Genomic DNA, 25,149 nt, shown 5'->3' with positions numbered 1-25,149 from the left:
GGGTAACAGATGAAAACTAATGAAGATTATGCTCATACTCACACAAAGTTCAAAGGCTCGCAGGTCAGGTATCCACATGAAGCAAGTTGTAATGTACTGAATATTTTTATATTTTTCAAACCACTGTACACACATTACATGGTTTAAATGAAATTGAAGTATACTGCAATAGTGATCCTGTTAACTATTTGCAACCATACCCACATTTTATAGCAGAAACAGTATCTTAGTTGATGGGGCAAGAAAAGTTTAACAAAGAAATACCTATAACCAAACCATAAAAATGGGATATAAATTAGTTGGTTAAGAAGTGTAGTTCCTCCCAGTCAAGATGTATTTAAATTTACCAAGGACTCAAGGCCCACATTTTCTTATTTGCTAAATGAAGAGTACAACTTACTGGACCATCTAGTAAACAGAGGAGCATAACAAACACATCAGAGGTAACAACCCACAAGCCTTCCAGGGTTGATATTCAGTTCTCCCACATTTGAATAATTCCTAAGAGTTAAATATTTAGTACTTGTCGGTAAACAATTTAATAAACACCCAGATTCTGTATTCCAAGTATTGTCTGATCAGTGTACCTTTTAACAGTTACTTTAATTGCAACATCTTTGATAAGTCAGAGGAAGGAGTAACACTCATGATAAACTACATTTCCATTCAGATACCAATAGCAATAAAATACAAAAAAAATATAGTGTACTCAGAATGCAGTACAAATTATTACTTTTGTAATAACTTGATCTTTTGTACCACATCATACTGCTGAACAAAAATTAAATCCAAAAGGAGCCATTGAGTAACTCTGTATTCTAACACAAGGCATTACATGAAATCAGGATGAAATAAAACAAAAAACCAGTCACATAAAGATGATTTCAAGTCCAAACTTGCATCCCTATTCAGACATAAGGGATAGTTCAACAGAAAGAGAAGTTTTAAGGGAGACTGAACAGGTCAAATACTATTTGTGATTATGGCAAAATTTGGCAGCATGAAGTTGTTGGGGTTTTTTTGTTTTAATACAAGTGGTAAACAAACAAAAGTTAAAATTATAATTTTCATACATGAATTAATTCAAACAATTGTGAATAACCACCTCCTCCCCCCCCAGCCCCCCTCCTCCCCCCCCCCGGAAAAATAATTCATACTGGTTAAAATCATTACAAAAAAAACCACATTGTTTTATTTTCATGCATCTAAGGTAAAACACAGAATATCTGTATAAAGAGGTAGATTTAAAAAAGAAAAACAGATTCTCCATTCTTTGTCACTTTTATTCAGTAGTTTTCTTTCCTTATTTTTTTGTTTTTGGTGCCAGACACGGCAAGGAGTGATTACAGCCAACTGTTTATTAAAACATTTGTTCGCAACACAGACCCCCTTTACCACTGACCCCAAACTGACCCATTTCATGTGCTTTGTTTTGTTTTTGCCTATACACCACCACCAGGGCTGGGTGGAGGGGGATGAAAGGGAAAAAAGGGGAGTCCAGGAGGTCAGAAGGAGGAATGCTACAAAGCCACAGCAAGAATGAGCTGTATTTAATAAAAAAGGGCCACAAATGATACAGTAATGAGGTTACACAATTAAATCCCATAGCATGACTGAAGGCTTTCCCTGTGTTTGACTTGATCACAATGGAAGGCATAAAAAGTGGAGTAAACCAATGCTGATACAGTCCAATCTAGTCCATTAGGCAAGATGGTGCAAGTAGTCATTAAATTACAAAGTGCCCTACCCTCACCTAAATGGCTAGCAGACATGGAGAAAAACATTGATGGATCAACAGAGCTTCCTCCATGTAGCTATCAAAATGTGTTGTCATATGGCACATTTTTAAACACTGGAAAGGGGTGCCACAATGGACCTCTCTCTCATTCTTTCATTTACAGGTACAAATGCTAGATTCAACTATCTCAACTATGCAGGAAGTGGACTCTTCTGTTAGGAATGCCAACCCTAATTCATCTTGTCCTGAAATATATACAAGTTGTTTGTAGTAGCTACAGCAATGATATTTTCCTTGGGATGCCAGGCTGTATGGAGTATCTTCTTGTTGAAGTCTAGGCTGTCAACACTAATTTCATCCTTCTTCCGTTTGCCACTTGCACAGACTTTGCGCGGCTTCAAAACAGTGCGGGGTTTATTGTTTTCCCGTGACGCTTCTAAGGTGATGTCTCGCTTTGTGTTTCTGTCAAACATTCTGAAAAAGTTGTTGTATGATCCCGTCATGACAACGCTATCAATGAGGGAGGAAAAATAACAATTAAGAAAGGAACAATGGCAAGGGAGAAGGATTGTATTACAATATCACCCAGAAGCCCCAGCTGGGATTGGGTTTCCACATGCAAAGAGAAAAGGGTATCTAGCCCCAACAGCTTACACTCCAAATACAGAAGGCAAGTGGCTACCATGTGATCCACCAAGGAGAGTTTGACAAAGCTGGGAACTTAATAGCTTATCTCCCCAACTAGTCCAACCCCTTAACCCCAAGAACACAAAATACTGCCTTCCCATCCCATGTTCTGGCCATTCTGCCACTTTTGGGCTTCCAGCAGTAAGGAAACAAGCACTGATCATTGTGGGCCTGCTTCTGTAAGAGTCACCATCTTACAATACTAAAGTCTTAGCCTTGAATCAAATTCCACTTGCCCAAAAGGCTATTTAAGAACACCCCTCCCCCTGAAAAAACCAACAAAACTATAGGTAGAGTGCAAATTTGAACCCACAACCAATCATTAATTTAATTTCTTGCTCTTGCTGTGTAATTCTGTCACTGACTTATGAAGTAACTATACCATTTAGAAGAATACAAAGCTCTAGTTGTACCAAAATGTTTCCTAACCAATTAGCATTCCATATTCCTAGCCCCACACAAATCACCATGTCAGCAAAACATTAACCAATATCTAAAAATGTAACCAGCATTTAAGTGCAATACTGCCTTGCTGCTCAATCAAAAGATGACTTGTTTCATACTTTGGGACCCAAATATTGAGTGGCTGTGGACCAATTCTATGAGGTGGCTCCACACATCACAAAAAACTTGGCCCCTAAGGCAACCCAAAACCAGGTGGCTAGAATTGCTCAAGTTTCGAAACTAACTTCTCTCCATTTTCCAACATAACCTCTTAGGGGAAAGCCATCTGAAGGTCTTCTCACTGAAACATCTGAGATTTTTAACAAAGCAAACAAATTTAAAAGATACCCAGGATATTTGGTAATGAGATACTCTGTTAATGGCATTACACATATGGGATACAGTGAGCTGGCTCCCATTTTACAAAAGAGCAGTTAAAGCACAAATAGTACTCAAATAACTGCTGTATTCTCAGTGGTATAACTGGGTGGTTAGCCAGCCTTAGGAAAGTAAGCTTGAAAATTCATGAAGAGGTAGAATTCCTAGAGGTCTCTGTTTACTTTTCTCTTCTGACAAAAAGAGAAATTTTAAATAAAAAACCCAGCATAGCTCCCAAAATATACTCTGTGTCCTGTAGAACAAAATATGCCCCCCCCCACTGTGAAGAAATTCAAGAGTTCAACCAACAATTGGTCTGCACAGGCAAACTTTCACTCCCATGGAGATCAGATTGCAAGACTGGGGCCTATATGAAGACACGGTATGAACACAAAAGACAAAACCAGAAAGGAAAGCTCATTATTAGGAACGAGTATACATAACTTTAGCTTTTAAATCTGCAAAACAGAAGCGTCTGTATTTGGACTTCCTCGTGTCAGAAGGGAAATGTAGCCCCTACTTACCCTCAAAGCTACAAAAGTTTCAATATGTACTTAAAAAAAAAAAAAGTTACACTTGCCTATCTGATCCATTCCAACAGCACTCAAATTTGTCAAAAATGCAGTCATTCTCATACAGCGAACAAAGTTTACTTCTGAGGTATTCGTGCACCTGGAGGAAAAACAACAAGCACACCAACACAAAAGCTTCAATCAGATGTATTCAATATCTATTTTCAAGAACATGATTTTTTCTATCAATGTTACTAAATAATCTTAAGGAGTTATGAATTTAGGTCTCTCATTTGGCATTGTGAGCTACCTCATGAATGAGATGTCAAAGCACCTTCTGAGTTCCATGTTCAGGAGTAAGTGCATTTTACATGTCCAAGAGTTCTAGTTTTTTGTATGTCTTTTTACATGTCCAAACACCAGTCCTGACCCTACAGTCATACTGAAAGGAAAAAAAACTGTGCATCTCTATATAAATATGGGGATATCTGTATGCCAAGTTCCAACTGCTGCGCAGTGACCACATGCAACACATTAGATTATTTCAGAGTTTGCAATACCATCGTATGAAACAGAATACCTGGTATGTTTCCACAGGTCTGTTTTCCATATTTAAATCCCAGATCTTAACTGACAGATAATCTCTAGTCATCATATATCGACCGCTGTGGCTGAATTTGACATCAGATATGGAAGAGATGATTTCAGAGAAAAAAGATCTGTTGCTAGGGTCTTCTGGTTCTTCAAACACTGGTAGGAAGAAACAGGCATGATGAGTGGCACAATACATCTTCTCTAAAATGTTATGCGCCATGCAATGTGGAACATCCAACAAAAGCGAACTGGTATATGCATATTGGAAACATCTGAAATGGTTTTGGGTCAGTATTTTAAATGAATCAACTGATGAGTAATCTCCCATTTCCCAATAAAGCATACCCCTAGTTTTAGACGGCCTGCTTGGTAACACAGGAGGTGCTGCAAAATGGCCAGATGAACAGAACTGATCACCATAAAGTATGCCGCCACAAAGACATCTTAAATGTGTATAACAGCTATATACAGCATTTACTACTTTTATTTGTGGTAAATAATAGTGTGATATCAAGAATCAGCAAGTAATTGTGTGATATCAACAATGCTTGATACATTAAGACATTAGATGTAAGATTGCTGGACTACTGAAATCCATCTCTTAACAAGTATAGGATGGATGTCCCTTCCAATCCAGGGTATACCCAACAAAAGTGATTAGATGCTTATAATGCAGTGGCTGTAACAAGCAAAATAGCTTGGTGCCATCGTGTGCACTCTCTCACAACAGTAAAGTTCTGCAAATGTACTGGCTATCCTGAAGTAAACATTTATTGGAAAAGAGGCACTTACAGATCAGGCCCAAATACAATATCCAGGATGGGGCTGAAATTTGCACACAAAGTCTCTAGCATCAATTATGGATTGGAGTTGGAACTGAACGAGAAGTTCATAAGCTAAAGGATGCATTAAGCTAGTTCTAAACCTCTCAGCCAGCCCCCATGACATTTATGTTACTTTAACATATTTCTGTTTTCGCTCAATTAGAAAGGTAACCCTCCAACACCTATTAAGGTTTTAAATGAATTTTCTCAAGTTCATTAAACAAGCAATTAGTTTACTGTAATTGATGCTTAGCTTCCTTTAGCAGCGAGATGCTAAACACTTAAAAAGGAAAAGGAAATAAAAATCAGCAATGATGGCAAGTAAAACTCACATTTTGAATGTCTGTCACAGAGTGCTGATGCTCTCATGTCACATAGACGGATTGTTCCTTTACTGCTGCTGTATACAAATGTGTTACAGCTATTTGGGTGGAACTCAGCAGCTGTTATGACCTCTGTCAGCTCTTCCATATTGGCAGGCTTTATATCTACAATATCTAGAAAGCATTCATTAAGGTATGTTCTCTTCAATTGTTTAGAATAGTATATACATATATAGATGAAAATTGTAAGTAACCAAGAGAAAGAGAGTGACTGAAACCTGGAAACAGGAACCTGGGTTCTGTCCCCAAGTTGAGCCAGAGACACCTTATGTGACTTTGAACAGTTCACAATCTCCATGTCTATTTAAAGTATTCAAGAGTGTTATTCTAATGGTCTGTAAAACTTAGTCTATAAACACAAACAGCAACATGAACAGTCCCTTTAAAATTACTCCTCTTTTAGCTAGGGAACAGTAGCAAACAAACATGCTTTTAATACATAAGCTAAATGCTGAGTCAAATTTCAGCAATCTACACAAATCATTTGAAGTACATCTATTGTTTCATTTTTACTCTGCAGAATATTATGTTGCCTTCTATCACTTCTACACACACCAGCTTGTGGGAAAGCTAGTGCTTTCTCACACGAATTTGAAGTTCAGCAATTTCCTGCTCCCTCCCCACCCTAGGACCTCTGTGACCTGTAACTTGACCAATCCCTGCTCCCTATTAAAGGGGGATGAATATACTTCATTAATGCAGTTAAGTAATTATGCAAACTGCGCACTTATCTGAAATCCATTTACAGTAGAGTATCCTATAATCAATCTGAATCCAATACTCATGTTGCCCCAATATGATCTTCTGTTATCAAAATTCCTACAGCAATAATCCTTATATTAGTGAGAATTACATAAAAAATAGAAAAGTGTTAAATACATACAAACACTTCAAGAGAAAACAAGAAAATTAACAACCTCTGCTTGAATCAAAAGGGGTAAATCAAAAAAAAAAAAATGGTGAAAAAGATACTAAAACTTCTGTCTGTTATTTCTAGGTGCCAGAGATTAATCCGCAAGTCATCTGCAGATAGGTATGTTTCATAATCACTATTAATGGAGATGGAGTTGATGTGATACGTGTGAGCATTGGCAAATATCCTTCGTGGACTGGCTTCGACCATAAGATCCATGGGCCTGAATACCGGCACCTGTAATATATGAAAGAAGACAAAAATACAAGCTCTGTATACAATAGAAATAAATGTGCATGGACATGACTGTTCTTACAGTGTACCATGAAACTACACAAGGCTAACCAACAAGGGTGATGATTCCTGGAGGGGCTTCAAGGTCCCCTGCATGACAGGCATACCGCACAATACACAGGACATCACAGAAAAATGTTCACGTTATTTGTCTAATGATGGCTGGGACACGGATCCAGATATTTTAGTTCTGTTCCCTGCTGAGCTGTAGACTTACCTTAGGCCAGGGGTGGGCAAAATAAAGCCTGTGGGCCATATCTGGCCCACCAGGCCATTCAATCTGGTCTGTGGGGTCCCTAAAAATTTAGAAAATTACTATTAATCTGCCCCTGGCTGCCTATCAAAAGGTGACAGGAGCCAGGGACAGTAGGACTCAGGGAAAGCCATGGCAGGAACCTGCAACAGCAGGGCTCCCCCCTGCCCTACCCCCACCCCAGCCAGAAGCCCCTGCCTAGCAGAGGCTTCCTGCCTGGGACCATGGGGCTGTTCATGCCTCCCTGCGCTGGGGTGGGAAATTCAGGTAAGAGTGAGGAGTGAGGGGGAGGCAAGAGGAGGAGGGGAAAACTGTGGGCAATTGCCCCAGTCCTTGGGGCCTGCGCCAGCTCCTGCCGAGTCCTGAGGTCCAGCCATGCAGCTAGAAACCATGTGGCGCAGCAGGAGGAGGCGGCAGGTGGGCAGGAAAGTGGGGAAAGCAGCAGTGGGGGGGAATGGCAGCAGACAGGTGTGCAGGAGCATGGGGCCCATATTGGTGTCCCAAGGCCAGCACTGGCAGGGCCCAGAGCGGGGCAGCAGGAGCATGGCCTGGCAGGGATCTATGGAACTGGGCTGGGCTGCACCAGCGAGGAGAGAGGAGAGCTGATGCAGCTCCATAGAGCCCCTGCCAGCTGGGACCCTGTGCTCCTGCCGCCCCTCTCTGGGCCCCACCAGCACTGGCCCCAGTGCACCAGCAGGGGCCTTGTGCTGCCATCTGGCTGTCACTGGCTTCTGCCTGCCCCAGCCCCACAGTACAGGCAGGGACCAACGCACACAGCCCCGACCCCGCGCTTGCCCATCTGGGCTGAGATGCAGCAGCATGTGACACACTGCTGCTTAGCATAGGGGAAGTGCCCCTCCCCCAGCCCAGCCCAGCCCCTGGCTTGTTTACTTTTCATTCCATCCAGGAAGAGCACACACCAACTGCTGAAACTTCCTGACGAAGGGTTTTTGAACCGGAAAGCTTGCTTAATAACTATTCTCCGACCATCTGGGTTGGTCTAATAAAAGATATCAAATTCACCCAAGGAACCTTGTCTGCCTGTCCTTAGACCAACACGGCTACAACCTAAACACCCCCCTCCCTCCCCCCCGGGCACTTTCTGGTGCAGCTGCTGATAGCCTGCGTGGGGCTCTCCTGTGTCTCCACCATGTCATAACTGCCTCTGGGCAACCCCATCAGGGCAGCCCAGACAGCGCAGGACAGCCCTATGCAGACTCCAAGCGGCTGTGCCAGGAAGCACCGGCAGTGGGAGGGGATGCTTTCCCCCCTGCACTGAGCAGCAGTTTGTCCCATGCTGCCTAGTGCTCGCCAGCGCCAGGCTCGCCCACTGGGACTGAGCAGCAGCAACAGCAGCTGGGCAGAAACTGCTGCTCAGCATGGTGGAAAGCAGCCCCTCCCTCTTGCCATCGTCGGGCAGTTTTGGCTGCAGCCGCCACTGAAGGCTGCAGTGCAGCTCCTTCACCTCCACAGTCACTGCTGCCATGCTGGGCAGCCCAGAGGTGGCGGTAAAGGAACTGCAGGGCAGGCTGGCACAGCGCAGGCTCCAGGCAGCTGCAGCAAAAACTGTCAGGTGGCAGCAAGGGGCCAGGTTCACTTTCCATTGCACCGAGCAGCAGTTTCTGCCCAGCTGCTGCTACTCAGCCCCAACGGGCAAGCCTGGAGCCGGCACAAAGCGCACAGGGCCGTGGCTGCATGCGCTGGTTCCCGCCACTACCACTGCATGCCCAGGGCAGCAGGACACTCCACAGCAGGCTGGTGCAGAGCAAGTGTGGGGTGCGCTGGGGATATGCACTGTTGCCGTTAGCAGGGAAGTGCCAGGGCACCCAGGCTCTGGGCTGTTGCAGGGTGGGGGTGGGTGCTGACCGGCTCAGGGGGGTGCATGCAAGGGGGTTCCCATGCACACCCCACATACCCTCAACCCTTCCCCGCAAATCCCACAGCCACACCCTCCCCCATATACAATCACATACCCCACAAATACAATACATACCACATCCAACACATCCCCACAAAATCCACACCCACCCACCCATACCCCCCACACTATACAACAGTAAGACTGCATTCTGAGCTATTATGCAATCCCTTCTACATATACAGCACAATCACACACAAATTAGGACAAGAATATTTTTTTCAAATTAAATAAAATATATTATTATGGGTGCTTGATTTTTAGTATATAATTTGGTGGAGGTTTTTTCTGGTTCTGAAATAGCAAACCCTCTTCCCCAAAGGAGTACTTCCTTTGGGGAGGGACTTCTGGTGGCAAAGGTAAGAGGTTAGAAGGTGGGAATTCTGGTCCCAAGATGGCAACCTGGGGGTGGGGCACCTGTCAAGGGGTAGGGCTACCCATGCGGCCCTCCACAGCTTGCCAAAACTTGGTAAGCAGCCCTCCACCCAAAATAATTGCTCACCCCTGCCTTAGCCACTTACCTCAGTCTGCCTCAGGTTCCAAACACTACAATATGGCTAATCGTTAGCTGTCCTGGCAGGGGGAGACGAAGCCACAGAGGCTTCTGAGGGCTAAAAAAACCAACAACAAATACACCCAAGCTACTTACCCGTAGTGTTGTAACCGTAGTGGGGTCCCTATATCGTCCATCCTCTTCCTTCAAGTTATAGCCCTCTGGTCTTTTGTCCCTTTCACTGATTTTCCATAACTTTATTGTTTTATCTGAAATTAAAGCATTGTTCAAAATTAAAACAAAGGATCTAGATGCCACTGCCTGTTCACAACCATTGTTTTTAGGCTACTAATATTCATACTCCAAGTGTCTAAAATTACCTTGCCCACCTAAAGAAGAGCGTAAAGATAGTGCTTCAAGGTGCATATTTATCAGGTTTGAATGATACCTCAGTTTGCAGTTAACGCTCAAGTGAACTGGTTAAGTAAAAAATATGCTCAAAAATGGGTCTAAACACTTTTTATACCAGTCTAGCTATTTTACTGTGTATTAGTGTCATCACATGGGTTTTTATGTGACACTTTAACGCACAGTAAAAATAAGCTACTATGCATTAAAATGTACATATAGGACGCACCCTTTTACAGTTAAAAGTGTAATCAAAACAGCCTAAGTTTCACATGGCTCCAGTTATATTAATGCAAAAATGCACTCTGTCAACATAGCTCTTTCCCACTCCTGTACAGGAATAGCATAAAGGTGCTATACAGGAGTTTGGTTATCAGAACTACATCTAAGTGAGAGGATGGGAGGTACTGCTTTAAATGGTCCCATGTACAACCTGTATATAGCAAAGTCCTTACACAGGCTTTGCAGGATTTTCTAAGCTTTTTAGAATAAATCCTTCACACTAGTTCAATCCTCTCCACAAAATTTTGTTACTATTAAAAACCATTCTGAATGCCTAGAGACAGTTAAGCCAAGCATAAATTAATTATGTGTAGACTGATGTTTAATAATTGTCTTGCTTACTGACCTAAATTGATCTCAACAGGATCTGGCAGAAACTCTCCTCTTAACATAAAGCATCTCAAACTTAGATGGGAGTCATAATTTTTTAAGATTTTAAGTTAAAAAAAGCCACATTCGTGTTTGGGACAGCTGAACATGCTATAAAAGCAGAAAGGAGAAATAAATAGTAGGGCTTTGTATGGGGACATATAGAATGAACACTCATGGGTTCCATGTATACATTTTGAAGATTTTTTTTTAAATAAAAAAAAAACAACTTACCATTTGTAGATAATAAAAACTGAGCAGCATTTTTCTGGGGTAACCACCTAATTTTGTTGATTTTTTCTTCAATTTCTAAACTTTTCAAGTAGTCAAACTCTGGTTCATGGCTTTGAAAGGTACTGTAAACATTATATTCTCCTCTGCTGTGAGACTGGGTTTTGTTCTTTACAAGAAAAAAAAAAAGGGCGACAGAGAAAAAAATTGTTTCAGAAAATTGGATGACCAAGATGCACAGCATGCACAATGGGTGCATCTACACAAGATGCTGTACTGTGGAGCTGACTAATTAGTTCCTCAGTGAAGTCGCCATCTACACATGCAGCACTATTAAGCCACAGTAAACTAATTAACTCTGCTGTAGGATAGCGCTGCCTGACAAGTACTGTCCTACAGCAGAGTAGCTACATGTGGTCAAATGCACATGTAGACAGTGATGGGGCTGGGGCACGAGGATGTCACAGTGCGGAGGCTGCCTGCCAGCTAGCCCCACACTATAGCACCCTCATGCCCCAGCCAGCCCCTCCGCAGTATGTTCAGCCAGGGGACAGCAGCTCCCTAGCAGGCTGACCCCCCAGGCCCTCTGCCAGCCAAGGCTGTGTTGCCCCAGCTTAGCATCCTATGGTTCTGGGTGCACATGTAAATGCTGTGCCAGGGAGCAATAAACTCTGGTGTGAACTACACCAGAGTTTACTGTGTCACATTAATGTGTAGACACAGCCAATGCGTACCAATATAACAGGTGAGGGTTAAACACAGAATGTACCTACACTGGGGTCAGATGGTCAGACTATTTTTGTCTTAACCCATCTTTCTGTAGAACCCCAGAGATCAGAGATATCCCATTCTTCCAAATCTGTGGAATGGATGCCATAAGATTTATCCACCTTAAAAGGCTTCTGAGACTCTCAGATTCAAGGCCCTTACATGGGTAGCTAAAGCATTGTTGCTTTTGATGCTCCAGAAAGACAGTAAGGCTTGTAAAACTCTGACTTACCTGCTCCCTCCCCCCCCCCCCCACACATACTTTTTATTCCCATTTACCTCCTCCATTTTTTGTTTCCAAGTAATCACTACCTATAATTTGAGAATAATCCTTTCAATCATCTGAATTACTAAATACACAGTTTATTAAAAAAATCAGCCTCCATGCCACTATAGTAACTTGAAAATAAAACAAACTTCAAGATTACTTATGTGCAGAATGCTGGAAGTCCTTCAACATATACAAATACTTTAATACTTCTGTAACAGGACTAAAATCCCACCAAACCCCTACAGTTGGTCATTTCCTCAGAAACACAAAACCTACAAGACAGTAAACTATATACCCCGGGGAAGATCAGCCTGCTACATGTAAGTTGCTGGAATGTCAAACACAACCACTGTATAAGCCAGAAGAGCAGATCTGTTTGTGTAAATTTGCTTCTCAGTTTCTTATTGGTCCCAATTCCCATTCTAAGGATTCCTTGCTCCCCTTTCATAAAGCTGCCCTAGAAAAAAAATACAATAAGGCTTCTCCTACCTCTAGCCTAAACAGGTTTACTATTTAAGTCAGAGATATGATTGAGAGCTGGTCAGGCCTCCTCTTACAGATGGTAAAGCAACATGGAATAATGTGAAGCATCAAGTCTTATGCAGATTCTGCTCTCCCTGATGAAAAATTCATGCCTCAGGCAGCAATTTCTTAAAGCTATTCTTGTATTGGAGGACCTTGTTCTTCAACTGCCATTGTGGGGATGGTAACCAGGGAGCAACTGGCACGGTTTCAAAAACAATCATTGTGTAGACCCTCATTCTTGTTGAAACTGCCCAAAGTTTTATTTTATTTTCTTACATGAGTCTGTAATTCCACCCACTTCCAGAGGGTGCACCCACCCTGCTCTTCTGCCAGCAGTTGACATGTGCTTTTGGCATGATGAGCTCTTAACTGGTGAACTTGTTACTCCCTTCCTATCAAGCAACTCCACTGTTGCTCAGATTTTCCCCCTTTGCCTCACCCAAAAATACCTTCTAGAAGAATCATTGCTGGCCCCATAATTATTTCATTTTTGTAAAGCTTTCCTCATGTATGTCATGCTTATAATTTAAGGGAAGGCTGGACCTTTTTTTGATCAGACAATAACCACAAGCATCAAAAGAAATGCCTTAAAAATAAAATTTTACATCAGAATATTGTGCCACACCTATAGTTTATTTTGGCTTTCGTAGAAAGAAGGAACTTTGTGCTGTGTGTCAAGTGGATGAAGTATTCATTTCCTCTCTGGGGCTTCTGTCATGTTTGCTAGCTTTCATATGATAAACAGATGCCACATTCCAACAGAGATAACAGCATTTCAGTGGGTACATGAGGTTACACAGGCATATGCAACTATATACAGGGATCATATACACTATACACATACAATCTGTAAAACATTTTGGAATAACCTATGCTTACATGAACTAATAAAACAGTTCTTCTATAGATAACCTTTTCTTCTTTAGATTTATTATATACACATGTCCATGTGCACCAAGTATCTCTAACCAAGGATGCCAGGTGTTATAGTGAGTTTTACTTTTTTTTTTTTTTTAAATCGATTTTCATGATGCATATGTATTGTATAAGTACATGCACTCAAACCTCTACTGTGAGTTTTGTGCTCCTGGCCATCTCACTGGTGCCCAGAGTGCAATTCAGGAGCACAAAGAACTTTATCTGCAGTTGTTTTCAACCTTTTTTTAACAAGTGTACCCCTTCTGTCTCAAAGTTTCAGCTCATGTACCCCCTTTATATTTAAATTATTGGGGGGGGAAGGGCTGAGCATGTGTGCCCCCAGCAGGAAGTCTGTGGGGGAAGGGAAATGACTGGGGGGGGGGCAGATGGAGGCCCCCCTGCAGTGAGGGAGGGAGTGGGACACAAAAAGTGGCAGGGGCTGGGGTGAATAGGGCCTCGGCTGGGCTGGGTCATGGGACAAATTGGAGCTGGGCAACTCATCCAGGGGGCTCTCACCACTGCACACACCCTGATGGAGGCCCAGGGGGACATCCCCCCCCCCCCCCCCCCCCAATCTGTGCACAGGGCAAAGGCGGCTGCCACTGCACACTAGGCTTTGCACGCTACTGCAGCTGCCCCAGGAGTGATGCGATGCCATGTGCATCTCGCTGCCAGGCAGGCAGGGGGTGGGGCACGGTGCAGCCCAGCAGCAGGATGCACGTGACACTGCACTTCCCCCAGGGCAGCTGCAGTGGTGCACAAAGCCCAGTGCGCAGCAGCAGCTGCCTTCGCCCCATGCACAGATTTGGGGGGGGGGGGGGGGGAGAAGCACATGGCCCTCAGGCCTCCGCCAGGGTGCATGCAGCAGTGGGAGCCCCCTGCTAATGCCCTACGACCTTTTTAAGTACCCCTAGGGGTAGGCATACCCCCATTAATAACCACTGATCTATACTGTTCAAATAAAACTGAAGCGTTATTTCCATTCTACAGATGGGAGAAAACAAGATAAAGGTGCAGACCAAATTATACCGAATTCAGCATCACCAGAGCCATAGTAAGCTGTGTGCATCTACTTTGTCCCCATGGAAAGCGGAAGCTGAACCACGGCTGTATGCCCCTGAATGAAATAACTGCCAAGTTTAGCTCTCACTAGTGGACACATGAAACAGTTAAGACTAATCAACAAATGCATACTATGTTCCTTTAGCCCCCAACTCAGTGTAATTTGTCTATCTTAATGACTTGCCCAAGGCAAAGAGACAATCTGTGCAGAGCTGGGAGAGGTATTTAAATCTCCTGGGGCACAACCCAATTTCTTAATAAACTAAAAGACAAGACCTTTTCTGGGACTCCTGATTTTCTGAGAGGGTGAGATCCTAATCCTACAAGCTCAGTTTTTGGAGTTTTCACTGCTTCACAGGCCCATGAATTCTAATGCAGCAAGACTCTGGCAGCAGCTGCTTAGAGCCCGGGCTGGCGGTGGGGTGATGAGCAAAATGGCCTTGCGTGCCATGCTTAGCATGCGTAACGGGGGTTGCTGACCCCTCCTCTAGGATGTTGTGTGCCAGACTGAGTTGGCCTCCCCCCCAATCACAGAGGGGCTGGGCTGCTCTAGGAACATGGGGTGAGGCAGCGTGATCGGTGGCAGGGTGTGCAAGGGTGCCCCTAGGGCCCAGCCATTGCCGCTGAGCTGCCTAGTGGGGCAGGAGGCTGTGGCAACCAAGGCTCTGGTGCCTACCAGGTGGGACTCTCCCCCTAAGGAGCTGCAGGGAACAGGGAGCTGCTTCCCACCTTGGGCTGGGCATGCAACTTTGAAAATTTAAACTACTGAACAACCCCGCCCTCCCAAAACACCCCAAGAAAAATAAAAAGGGATTAAAATAAACATTGATTTATCAAATTCTGCCACGCGTAAATATACGACTGTACATCAAAAGATTACAGTATAGAACTATAGTAATCCACCATATAGTTGAGCTTCACCTTCTTAAGTAGGATCTCTGTTCAGTTCTTTAGCTAGGCAAGAAAAGGTCATGAGAAGACTGAAGTAAGGACATCCAAAACGTTATGTTATAAAGTCCAGGCAAACAAATGCTGCTATCTATGAAGTTTTTTGTCCTAAGTAAAAGTCAAGTAAACCCCACTAGATGGCAGCAACTGACCAAAGCAATTTATTTGCCAAATACAATTTCAGATGTTGAACAAAAGTAAGTTGTCATAGGCCAGGTGTGCACCACTGCACCACTATGGATGCCACTATAAAAGTGACACAGACAGCTTCTGTGTGCAACATGCAGATCGGGGAGGGGAGATGGACAGCTAGGACAGAAAACAGAAAGCAAAGCAGCAAATTGGGCAGGGAGCACAGGGAAGGAAGCAGAGCAACAGATCAGGCAGGGAAAGGAGACTGGAGTGGTACTTAGGGAGGGTGCAGAGCTAATTTGTGGCACACCTGCCAAAAAGGCTGGCCCTGCACTGTCATAGTCTGTGGGCTAAATCCTCTAGGGAAGTGATATTTTTGTGAGTTAGAAGTTTTAGAACTAAACAGAGCAAAAGTACTAGAAAACGTACTAAAGGGAAAGAGTATCTTTAAGGAAGGTAAAAGGACTCATTTTGTGATACTCAAGTCAACCTTCCCACCCCCCACCCCCAATTACATTGGTCTAAAAGTAGTTTTTTAAGTTTGGTAGGCCTTTAAAACACTACTAGAGCTTTAGTTGAAGACCATTAATTAGGTAAAGAAGAAATAAGTTATTTATTTTCTCTGAAGAGAACTGGTTTGAACATAGAACTGTGCCACCAAGAATTCCCAGGGTCCAACTCCAAAACCCTCTAACAACTTCTGAGTCAAATGCTCTACTTAACCTTCCTAGCCTTTAAAATGGTCCACAGCCACCACCAGACAACAAGAGGACTAATACTTATAAAGACAAAGTCCACTGTGCAAATGTTGTATACTGTTAGCACTAAATAGATAACAAGGAGTTCTTTATTCTATATCCTGACTAGATACATTGCATGGGATTTTCAAGCACGTTTTAAGTAATTTAAGTATGAGTTCCATTAGCTTTCAACAGGATGCATCCTCCTAATTCATTTAGGCCCCTTTCAAAAATACTATTTACTTGGTATGCTGCAACTTCTTCCAACTGTCTCAGAATGTAAAAGCACATTTTGCAAGGTCAAATTTTAGACTCTTTGCAATAACCCTCTTTGTTTGCATGCAAGATGTTTTGCATTAGTATTCATGATGAGCAGCTTGATCTATGGTTCTGACTGAACGGTTAGCTGCCTCACTTGTCAGCTATTAAACTACGTAGAAAAAAAATGAACATACAGCCAAACATCTCAAAAACTTCACTACCTGAACATAATAATCTTATTAAAATAAATACAACAGAAATGAAAATGTTTTGCTAGTCAAAACAAATTAATCATAAGCCTCACCACTGGCTACGCGCGTACAAGACTGCAAAGATAACCTATTTTAATATGAATGCACTGACTTGCCGAAGTAGAACCATGGAAAGACAACAACGTTGACATCAACCTGCTTTATCTTTAAAGATCTAACAAAAGCTTCCTAAATCAAGAGATTCTACATTATTCTGTTGAAGGTAAGTAAGAAGCTTACTTTATTGAATAGTTAGTCCTACTGCTCAGAATCTAGAAAAATGCTATGTGATTATTTAATCTCTAAAATAGGAAATTTGAAGTATGCATATTTTAAATTGAGCCACAAATTAAACCGTATACCTGATGCAGAAAAAGATGCCTCAAGGCAGGTCTCCTGGGGGGCAACAGGTATCATTAGGGAAAGTGGAGCTACTGAGTATACCAACAGCATCAATTAAACAGCATGAGTGCAGGAATAGACATATAACTTGCATACGTTACCAGCAAAAAAGAATGAAAAGTTATGAACACATGAGTATGTCAGCCAAGGTTCTTTGGGTAAACGTGATATATTTAATTAGACCAACTGAATAGATGGAAAATTGTTCTTTGCAAGCTTTCAGGCACAAGCACTCTTCTTTAGGCACAAAGGGGGACTCTCTGCAGGCATTTGATGCTCCCTATGCCTGAAGAAGGGTGCTTGTGCTCAAAAGCTTGCAAAGAACAATTTTTCCAACTATTCAGTCGGTCTAATGAAAGATAACACATTTACTCAAAGAACCTTGCCTGCCTATGTCCTTAGACCAACGTGACTACAACCAACATCCCCGAAACATGAAAGATGTTGAGTATTTTCAGGAAAATCATAAGAAAGACTGATCTATCAAAGCATCACTTCATGCAAGGCTGTTTCAAGATCACAGAAGGGACAGTCTGATAGGACAACTGTGATTATGGAGTCAGACATTAAAGCTTGGGATGAGGCCTGGCATTTGACTTGTCAGTTTTTCCAGAAGGTGTTGCCAGAAGACTGGATTACTGTGTGGACCACTTGTAGAACACAATGAGGTTGCCCAGTGGCACAAGGCTTGTTGACTTCATTTCTGATGCAGGTAGGATCACAGTACAGAGGCTGAAGCTAGAGAAAGAGGTCTCAGAGCAAGACAACCTCCGTGTCATTAGGGAAAGTTGAGCACTGGTGCTGTTTGCTTTGGGAGGTTGGCTTGCAATATCAATAGATATCTTGGGCAAGTCTCATGTCTTTTGAAGGGCATGCTTTCGTTCAGATGACGCAGAATTCTAGTTTGTGTGCATGCAGTAAGGCAGAGAAACCCAAGGAGTTGTGGCAACCCTTTGTGGATTATGTTGCCTTCCCTTGTTCACCTTCCTTCCTCCTGAGCTTCTACAATGCTTCTATGCTTCCACTGTATTAGACTACTTCAACCAAGTTGAAGTAAAACAGAACCCATGCTTCAGGGCTTTGGCTGGCTGCCTACAGAGACCAAAACAAATTCGCCTGAATACCTATCTTTGCTTTTGGGGGTTCTTCCCCTCTTTTCTCTAGTACTGAGAAACACAGTATTGAAGATGGGCCACAGCGTAAGAGGGCAGGATGCACTGGTGCTTCAGCTTCAGTAGTTGGGTCTTGCTGTCCTTACGATAAACCCATCATCTGATAAAGCCTCAGGAAGGACCCTTTCCCAGAACAGATCAGCAAGGGCTGTGGGGGCAGTGCACTTATGATTTTTTTTCATAGCATGGAGCACAATTCACTTCTGGGTAAAATTATACTGAGATAATCCTAACCACATGGATGTCACTTATTGGCACCTTTTGCATGCCCTGCTCTGTTCCGCTGGCACAGTAGTACAAAAACCTAGGGCTTCAAAAAACTACAGGGATCCTGTGTTTGACATGACATGTTCTAGTCCTATGTTCCGGATATTTTCCTCCATGCTTAGACACATCTTACCAACTTTATCTTGCAATGTGCTCATGGTACTTAGAGTTCTGTCTTAAGACTATCACTATTAGTAATTAGTTATCACTATTAGTTGCTTTTAAGTGTTTTATACATCTTCCAATAGATTATAACTATTTCCCTTGGTCTTTGGCACAGCTTCTACAGCACAAAGCTTGTGCCATAAGTCTTCTAGTTCCCAAATCTACTACTTTTAGTACCTTGGATGAATGCTGGCAGGACCAATTTATTAGTGTTTGTAAAACACTGAGATAAAAAAAAAAAAGCAAGCTGTATAAAAAAAAGGTATTAATATGTCATTCATTTGAGAATTATTCCAAATCACTGGGCTTCATCCTTTTTCTGAATGGATCCTTCTGTACATGAGCCAGTCTTCAACCCCTGTGATTAATTTACCAGCAACAGTCTCACTAATCTGCGTACTGTATAATTTGTATGAAGTGACTTCATCTCACTCCTCAGAAAAAAAATGATTTTAAAACCTAAACTGCAATGTAATTCCACTGTAAGACTATTTTTAACAGAATACACTATAGTACATTGACATTGAGACACCCTAATATTAAAATGCAAATGGCAAAACAGGGTCCACTGCAATGGACTAAGCTTGTTTTTACATACCATTCCACAGAATTCAGTAATGAATCTGAGGTGAGACACAGGACGAATATTTGAAGTGCTACTTTATATGTTTAAATAATCAGCAAGCCTTTGACTTCAGGCTTAAGTTGTATATGTTTCACAGTTGAGGGCAAGACATCCAACAAATGAATGGTCCTATGAGCCATGACGCCAGGGACAACAGTCTACATGAGAGACTTAACTTGGAGGTCATGTCTGTTGGAAGGATAATGATTTGTTAGCTAACTACAGGGCAGTAAGGATAAGCTTTGCAACAGGCCTAAACATCCAAATTTCTACCACAAGCTATGAAGACAAGAGAATTAATTTAAGGCATGGGCGTCTGGTGCCTCTTGACACCAGACAGCGAGTCCAATCTCACTCACCATAAAAGCGGCCGCACCGCTTCCAGAGCTCCATGGCCACTTCCAGAAGCAGCACAGCCACTTTTGTTGGCAGCCCTACTCCCTGCCCGGCACTCACAGGGGGTGGCACTGGTGTTCCTGCCTGTCCGCCGGCTAAACAGGGAGCGCGGCCTGATAGGGTGCACTGGTGCTCTCAAGGGGTGCACGTGCACCCCCTACACGTCACTCCCGATTTAAGGCATATATAATTACATACAATATTCTCCAAGTATATTTTTCATTTCCCACATTGAAGCAATTATACTATATTAATGACAATCCTAGCATTTAACCAAAGCAACTTATGTCAGTCTCATTTGTAAAATGGGACTATGGCCTCAAAAGGAAAGCAAAGAAGCTGAATAACTTACTTCAAAACTGGGTCCTGAACAAGAAAGTTCTGAGGAAGAGAGCTTTAGAATCCTAATAGTTCTAAAGTTTATTGAATAGAGTACTATAAAAAAAATAAAGCAATGCAAATATGCAATAACTTGCCATTTGAAATAAGAACCTGTGATATTCATCTAGATTAAGTATACAAAAGGACTGGTTATTTTGCATTAGCTATGTTAACAAAAGAAGCATAAAACCAGGAAAGACCACTTTCCTCAGAGTTCACAACAGTACAAGGAATTTTTTCATTTTACTTTTTGGACTAAAATGAACTTACTAAGATCTTTAGGTTTTAAGGTGTGGCTGGAAGAAAATATCTGTTGCTAAATTGCCACAATATTTGCTTGTAAAGAAAATAATGTTGACATAAACTTAAAAGTAGCCTTTTCTGATTGATATCAAGTGGAAAGGGACATTTTAAGTCTCACACACATTTCAGGCCAATCCTCATTTCTCAGCTAATCCTTAACAGGTTTTAGTGCATCTTCAAAGGGCAACCATCTGTGCCTAATAACCATTCTAAGGGGCTTCCCACAAGTGGCTCTGCAAGTGGACATTTTGCACAGAACTTGTTACACACTTCTAAGGTCTTTTGAGGATAAAGAGGAAGGATTTTAACACTACTCATTTTAAGTCATTAGTACTTACCTCCTGCTCCTGCTGAAAGATGACAACTCTACCTCCTTTGTCTCCTGTTGCTAGTAATTCTCCAGAATGGTTAAATTCTACCGTAGAAATTATATCCGCTGCATAATCAAAAACAGGAAAACACAAGTTATTATTTCATCTATGCACATTTCCAAAGAGTCAATAAGTTATAAATAATAACTAGGTAAGAACCAACTTTTCTGAAAATGAATCTTGTCAAATTCTCTCCCATAAAAATGAGATTAAAATGCTTCAGTAAAATTATACACATCACAGGCAAATATCCAGAACTGCTTGCTGTTAGAGGAAAAAAGACCAAGAACAGCAATTTTTCTAACCAACCACAGAACAGCAAAGTATCTTTGCAGTAACTAAAAATCAATTCCTCCTCATCCACGGAACAAAAAACATTAGCGATCCAGGTTCAGTGATGTTCACTACTGTGTTTCAGACATACTGGGTTATTGGTTGTTACAAGCAGCTAGGTTACTCCTAAGCCCTAGTCACATGCAGACCTCAACTGATCATTTTTAGGAGCAAGAACTGGGCCCATGTTCGTTACTCATATAAAAAAAAAATCCAACTAATTACCACACTAGTCAAATCTGAGAACTTTGAGCAGAACTGTTCTACTAGGATGGAGGAAGACCAGCATCTAAGGAATGCAAGGAAGCAGCATAAAAAACAACTACCATCAGATTAGGATCCAAATTCAAAGAGAGATAGGAGAGGATACTTTTTATGTTTAACATATACTAAAAGAAACCCTTATTTGAACCTGGATCCTAATCTGACAGTAGGTGCTTTTTTTATTCTGCTTCCTTGCATTCCTTACAGCAGGGCTGGGGAATTATTTGGGCCTGCAGGTCACATAGGCAGTTCTGGAGAGCTGGCACAGGCTGGTCAGCAGCCCGCCCTCCCCCCTTGCTGCAACAGCTTGGAGCCCTCATACCCTGCAGCTCCTCCCCAACACTGCCAACAGTGCACAGCCCCAGTCCCGACTCCTGCGTCATCCTGGCCACAGTGGACCAGCCAGAACCTGTGCACACAGACCCAACCCAGCTCACCCTGCGCCTGCTCTGGACTGTCAACCCACGTTGAGCAATGACAGCAGACAAGCAGAGGCTGCTGCTCAGTGTGGGGGAAAAAGTGCCCCCCTCCTCCCCCACCAGGTCCTTCTTGCTGCAGCCACTCGGAGCCTGTGCCCAGGCTACCCTACCCTACAGTGGTGATGGTACCCTCTCGGCCACCATCACCACTGCCTCCGTACCACCCAGTGAGGCAGTGGTGGGAGTTCAGAGGAGCAGCAGGGCAGCCCAGGTGCAGGCTCCAGGTGGCTGCAGCGAGGACCCAGCAGTGGTGAAGGGATGCTTTTCCCCCTGTGCCAAGCAGCAGCTTCTGCCCAGCTGCTCCTGCTGCTCAGCGTGGGCAGGCAAGTCCAGAGCAGCTACAGGGCAGGTCAACGTCAGGGCTTTGCTGGTCCACTGCACCTGGCTGAGTCTGGAGTGGGTGCAAAGCAGGTTCGGGTCAGGGCTGTGTGTGCAGGTCCCCACCAGAGCCACAGGGCTGGGGCTAGCAGCGGTGGCAGCTGGAAGGAGCTGCTGCCAGCTGGGCTACCTAGAAAGGCAGTCCAGCTATGGAGCCACCCCTGCCCTGCTGCATGCCCAAGGAGTGGCAGGACATGTCATGGGCCAGATGGGACCAACAGATCCACCGTGGGCCAAACAGTTTCTCCATGTACTGAATCTAGTCCGTGGGCCATATATTGCCCACTCCTGTCTTAGATGCTGGCATCTGAGTATCTCCACCCTAGTAAAACACACACTTCCCTAATAAGAAAATACTAATATTATAAAAGCCTTAGTCTGTCTGTCTGCCCGTCCATATGTAACACTCTATTCTGACTCTGACTGGCCGTCTTGGCAGCCAATCAGAATGTTCTACAGAGTCAGGGACAGATGGTGGAGCGCCACCATGATAGTGGGAACTGAGGGGCTGTAGGGGAGAGAGGCGAGGCCAGAGGAGCAGAGCCGAAGGGCAGGGACCAGAACGCCACCATAACGGAGGGGACAGAGCAGGGGGACGAGGCCCAGGCACCGGCCCGAAGCAGCAGGGAGGAAGGTGAGGAACAGCCCAGGCCCCGGTCTGAAAGGAGCGGGGGGCCAGACGCAGGCTTCTGTCCCTGCACATCCCCTGTCATTCTTGATGGGCTATTTGCTAGAGTTCCAATATTACACTGGGGTTTCATCTGTCAAATATATTGAGTCTTTTGTTTTACACAGACCTATAGAAAAATGGACAAGTATGTATAATAATACAATGCATACTGAATAGGGATCTGGACCAATCATCCCTCTAAGGCCAAAACCTTACAACATAAAGCAGAAGCCAATTTTTGCATAGGCAATACAAATGTCATACCTATGAGAAAAATTAAGTCTATTGCTCACAAGGATGTATTCACTTGTGTAAATTTCTAGTAAAGAAAAACCCACATATACTTGTTTTCATGAGTTACGACATACCTAATGTCAATATCTGTATAGGTATAACTCAGCATTACGTTTTGCTTCCTTTACCAAAAAGGAAATTACACTGAAAATTTAATTAATGGAAAATGATCAAGTTTACATTTATACCACCACTGCCATATAAAGCCTCAATTTAACTCAACGTATCTCTGAAGCTCTGAATCTCCTAGGTAGCTATTAATACAATATATGTACTGTACAGGGTCAAAGATGACCAAGATAAATAGCCAACAAGAATATGCTTTTCCCCTATGGATTCTGGAAATTAACATATCCAGACTCATTTTTCAGATGATAATTTTGCAAATAGAGCAAATGTTACTGTTTATGTTTTTTACCTAAACATGTCTAACCAAGACCTTTTTTCTGCATTGTACCTTCCATGAAACAGTTTGCCAGCCATTGTTAATACCTCATCTTTGAGCAGCTACTAGAAAACAGATTTTTTCCATCAGAAAGTTAGCTATTTTCAGGCAGGAATAAAGTCTACATTTTTTATTACTGAAGTCATGCAGATGGACAATGCACTACAAGGATTTTGGCTGGATATTTTCTTCTTTCTTGCTTTATATTTTTAACAGTCTAAGGAGCTATTAACTTGTATACTGAGCAGAGACAGCCTTGCTTTAAAATATCAAGGGTTCTGCCAGGAGTCAGGCCAGAAATAAGTGCTATGACAATAGACAGCAGACACTCATAATGACAAGCTCCTTTCATTTTAAGAGAAACAAAAAAAATTGTCCCTTTCTTTAGATGGAGTCTTAAAAGAGGCTATGTTGAATGTTATACAGAAATCATCCTGATGTCATTTCAAAAGGTTGGGAGGTTCCCTTTGAGGATGTTAGAACTGCTGTGTTTTCTATCAACTGCAGTACATAGCCGTCTATTCTTGTAGCTACTGTCTTAAAATTGCGCAATGCAAAGACAGCTTAGACGTTCAAGCCAAACTGAGCTGCAAAATGCCCACATTACTGAGACAAAAGATGCAGAGTCAGATTCCTGGCATGTATAGGAGGATGTCAGATATCCACCACTCAGTACTGCTCTCCAGTGTGCGGCATTCATTGCCACAGAGGGCAGAATTGAGCAGAGCACATGTTGTATCTCACCAGAATTATACACAAGTAGAGACAGGATTCAACTGTTTCACTAACAGAATCAAAGTTAAATATGCAGGTGTTATTTAGATTCATTTCTAAAAAGCCAAGCTTCTGCATCGTGCCAAAAAGGAATACTGAGCTCTAAAGGCCCATTAAAAAAAATGAAATATTCCCTTCACAAACATTTTATGTAAAAATTAAAAGAGTAAAAATAAAATGTTAAAATAAAAAGTAAAAATACCAGTTCCTCCCAGTCACCAGCATCTCATATTGCCCGCTTCTTCCTAACATTCACATCTGAAATTTCTTTAAAGAACAAGGATTTCTGATGATCTAGGTAGATGACTGGTCACAGGGGATGAGCAAAAAAAGCAAAGAAGTGCTGCATCTGATTATTCAGTTGCCAAAACATAAGCAAGTAATACGTTATCCAAAAGGCTGTTTTCAAAGGTACTAAATGCAAAGCATCTAATAATATTTTCCTTGTCAGCAGAACTCAGCTAGTCATTCTTTTTTTTTCTTAACATAAGTAATTGCTTGGCAGCTCATCTTTGAACAGGAAACTCCAATCACCATCTAGTTTTGGTGAAGACTGCCTGGAAAAGAGAAAGACTTCTACCTTTACCCTCACTGAAAAGCTTAATTCCAAAGGATAGAACTTAATTAGCTGTGAAATCTTAAGGCCACTAATCACTAATAAAGCCTGATCTTTAGATCAGTTGACAAACAGTGACCTCAGTGACTTGGAGAGCTCTAGATTTAGTTTTACATTAATAATTTAGCATCAGAACCCAAATTATATTTCAAGAACCAAACACACATTTCTAACTGAGCAAAGAGGGGTAGGAGGGAGAGGGAGGGAGCAGCACTCC

General features: G+C 42.6%; 1 protein-coding gene across 2 annotated transcripts in view; it reads right to left on the bottom strand.

The window, feature by feature from the left end:
• Nucleotides 1-1,169: 1,169 nt before the first annotated feature.
• PPP2R2A (protein phosphatase 2 regulatory subunit Balpha) overlaps nucleotides 1,170-25,149 on the bottom strand; it is a 66,380-nt gene continuing 42,400 nt past the window's right edge. For both annotated transcript variants that reach the window (XM_014606433.3, XM_019482447.2), the window contains exons 3-10: nucleotides 20,647-20,744; nucleotides 10,725-10,890; nucleotides 9,588-9,700; nucleotides 6,533-6,710; nucleotides 5,510-5,674; nucleotides 4,340-4,509; nucleotides 3,828-3,919; nucleotides 1,170-2,248 (exon numbers count right to left, since the gene is read on the bottom strand). In XM_014606433.3, coding sequence (XP_014461919.1) covers nucleotides 1,969-2,248; nucleotides 3,828-3,919; nucleotides 4,340-4,509; nucleotides 5,510-5,674; nucleotides 6,533-6,710; nucleotides 9,588-9,700; nucleotides 10,725-10,890; nucleotides 20,647-20,744 — 1,262 coding nt within the window. In that variant the 3' untranslated portion in view covers nucleotides 1,170-1,968. The remainder of the gene's footprint in view (nucleotides 2,249-3,827; nucleotides 3,920-4,339; nucleotides 4,510-5,509; nucleotides 5,675-6,532; nucleotides 6,711-9,587; nucleotides 9,701-10,724; nucleotides 10,891-20,646; nucleotides 20,745-25,149) is intronic.

Source organism: Alligator mississippiensis, chromosome 7 (genome assembly GCF_030867095.1).
Source record: "Alligator mississippiensis isolate rAllMis1 chromosome 7, rAllMis1, whole genome shotgun sequence".
Taxonomy (NCBI): Eukaryota; Metazoa; Chordata; order Crocodylia; family Alligatoridae; genus Alligator; species Alligator mississippiensis.
The sequence above is the reverse complement of the archived record's forward strand: the minus strand, read 5'-3'. Positions and strand labels throughout refer to the sequence as shown.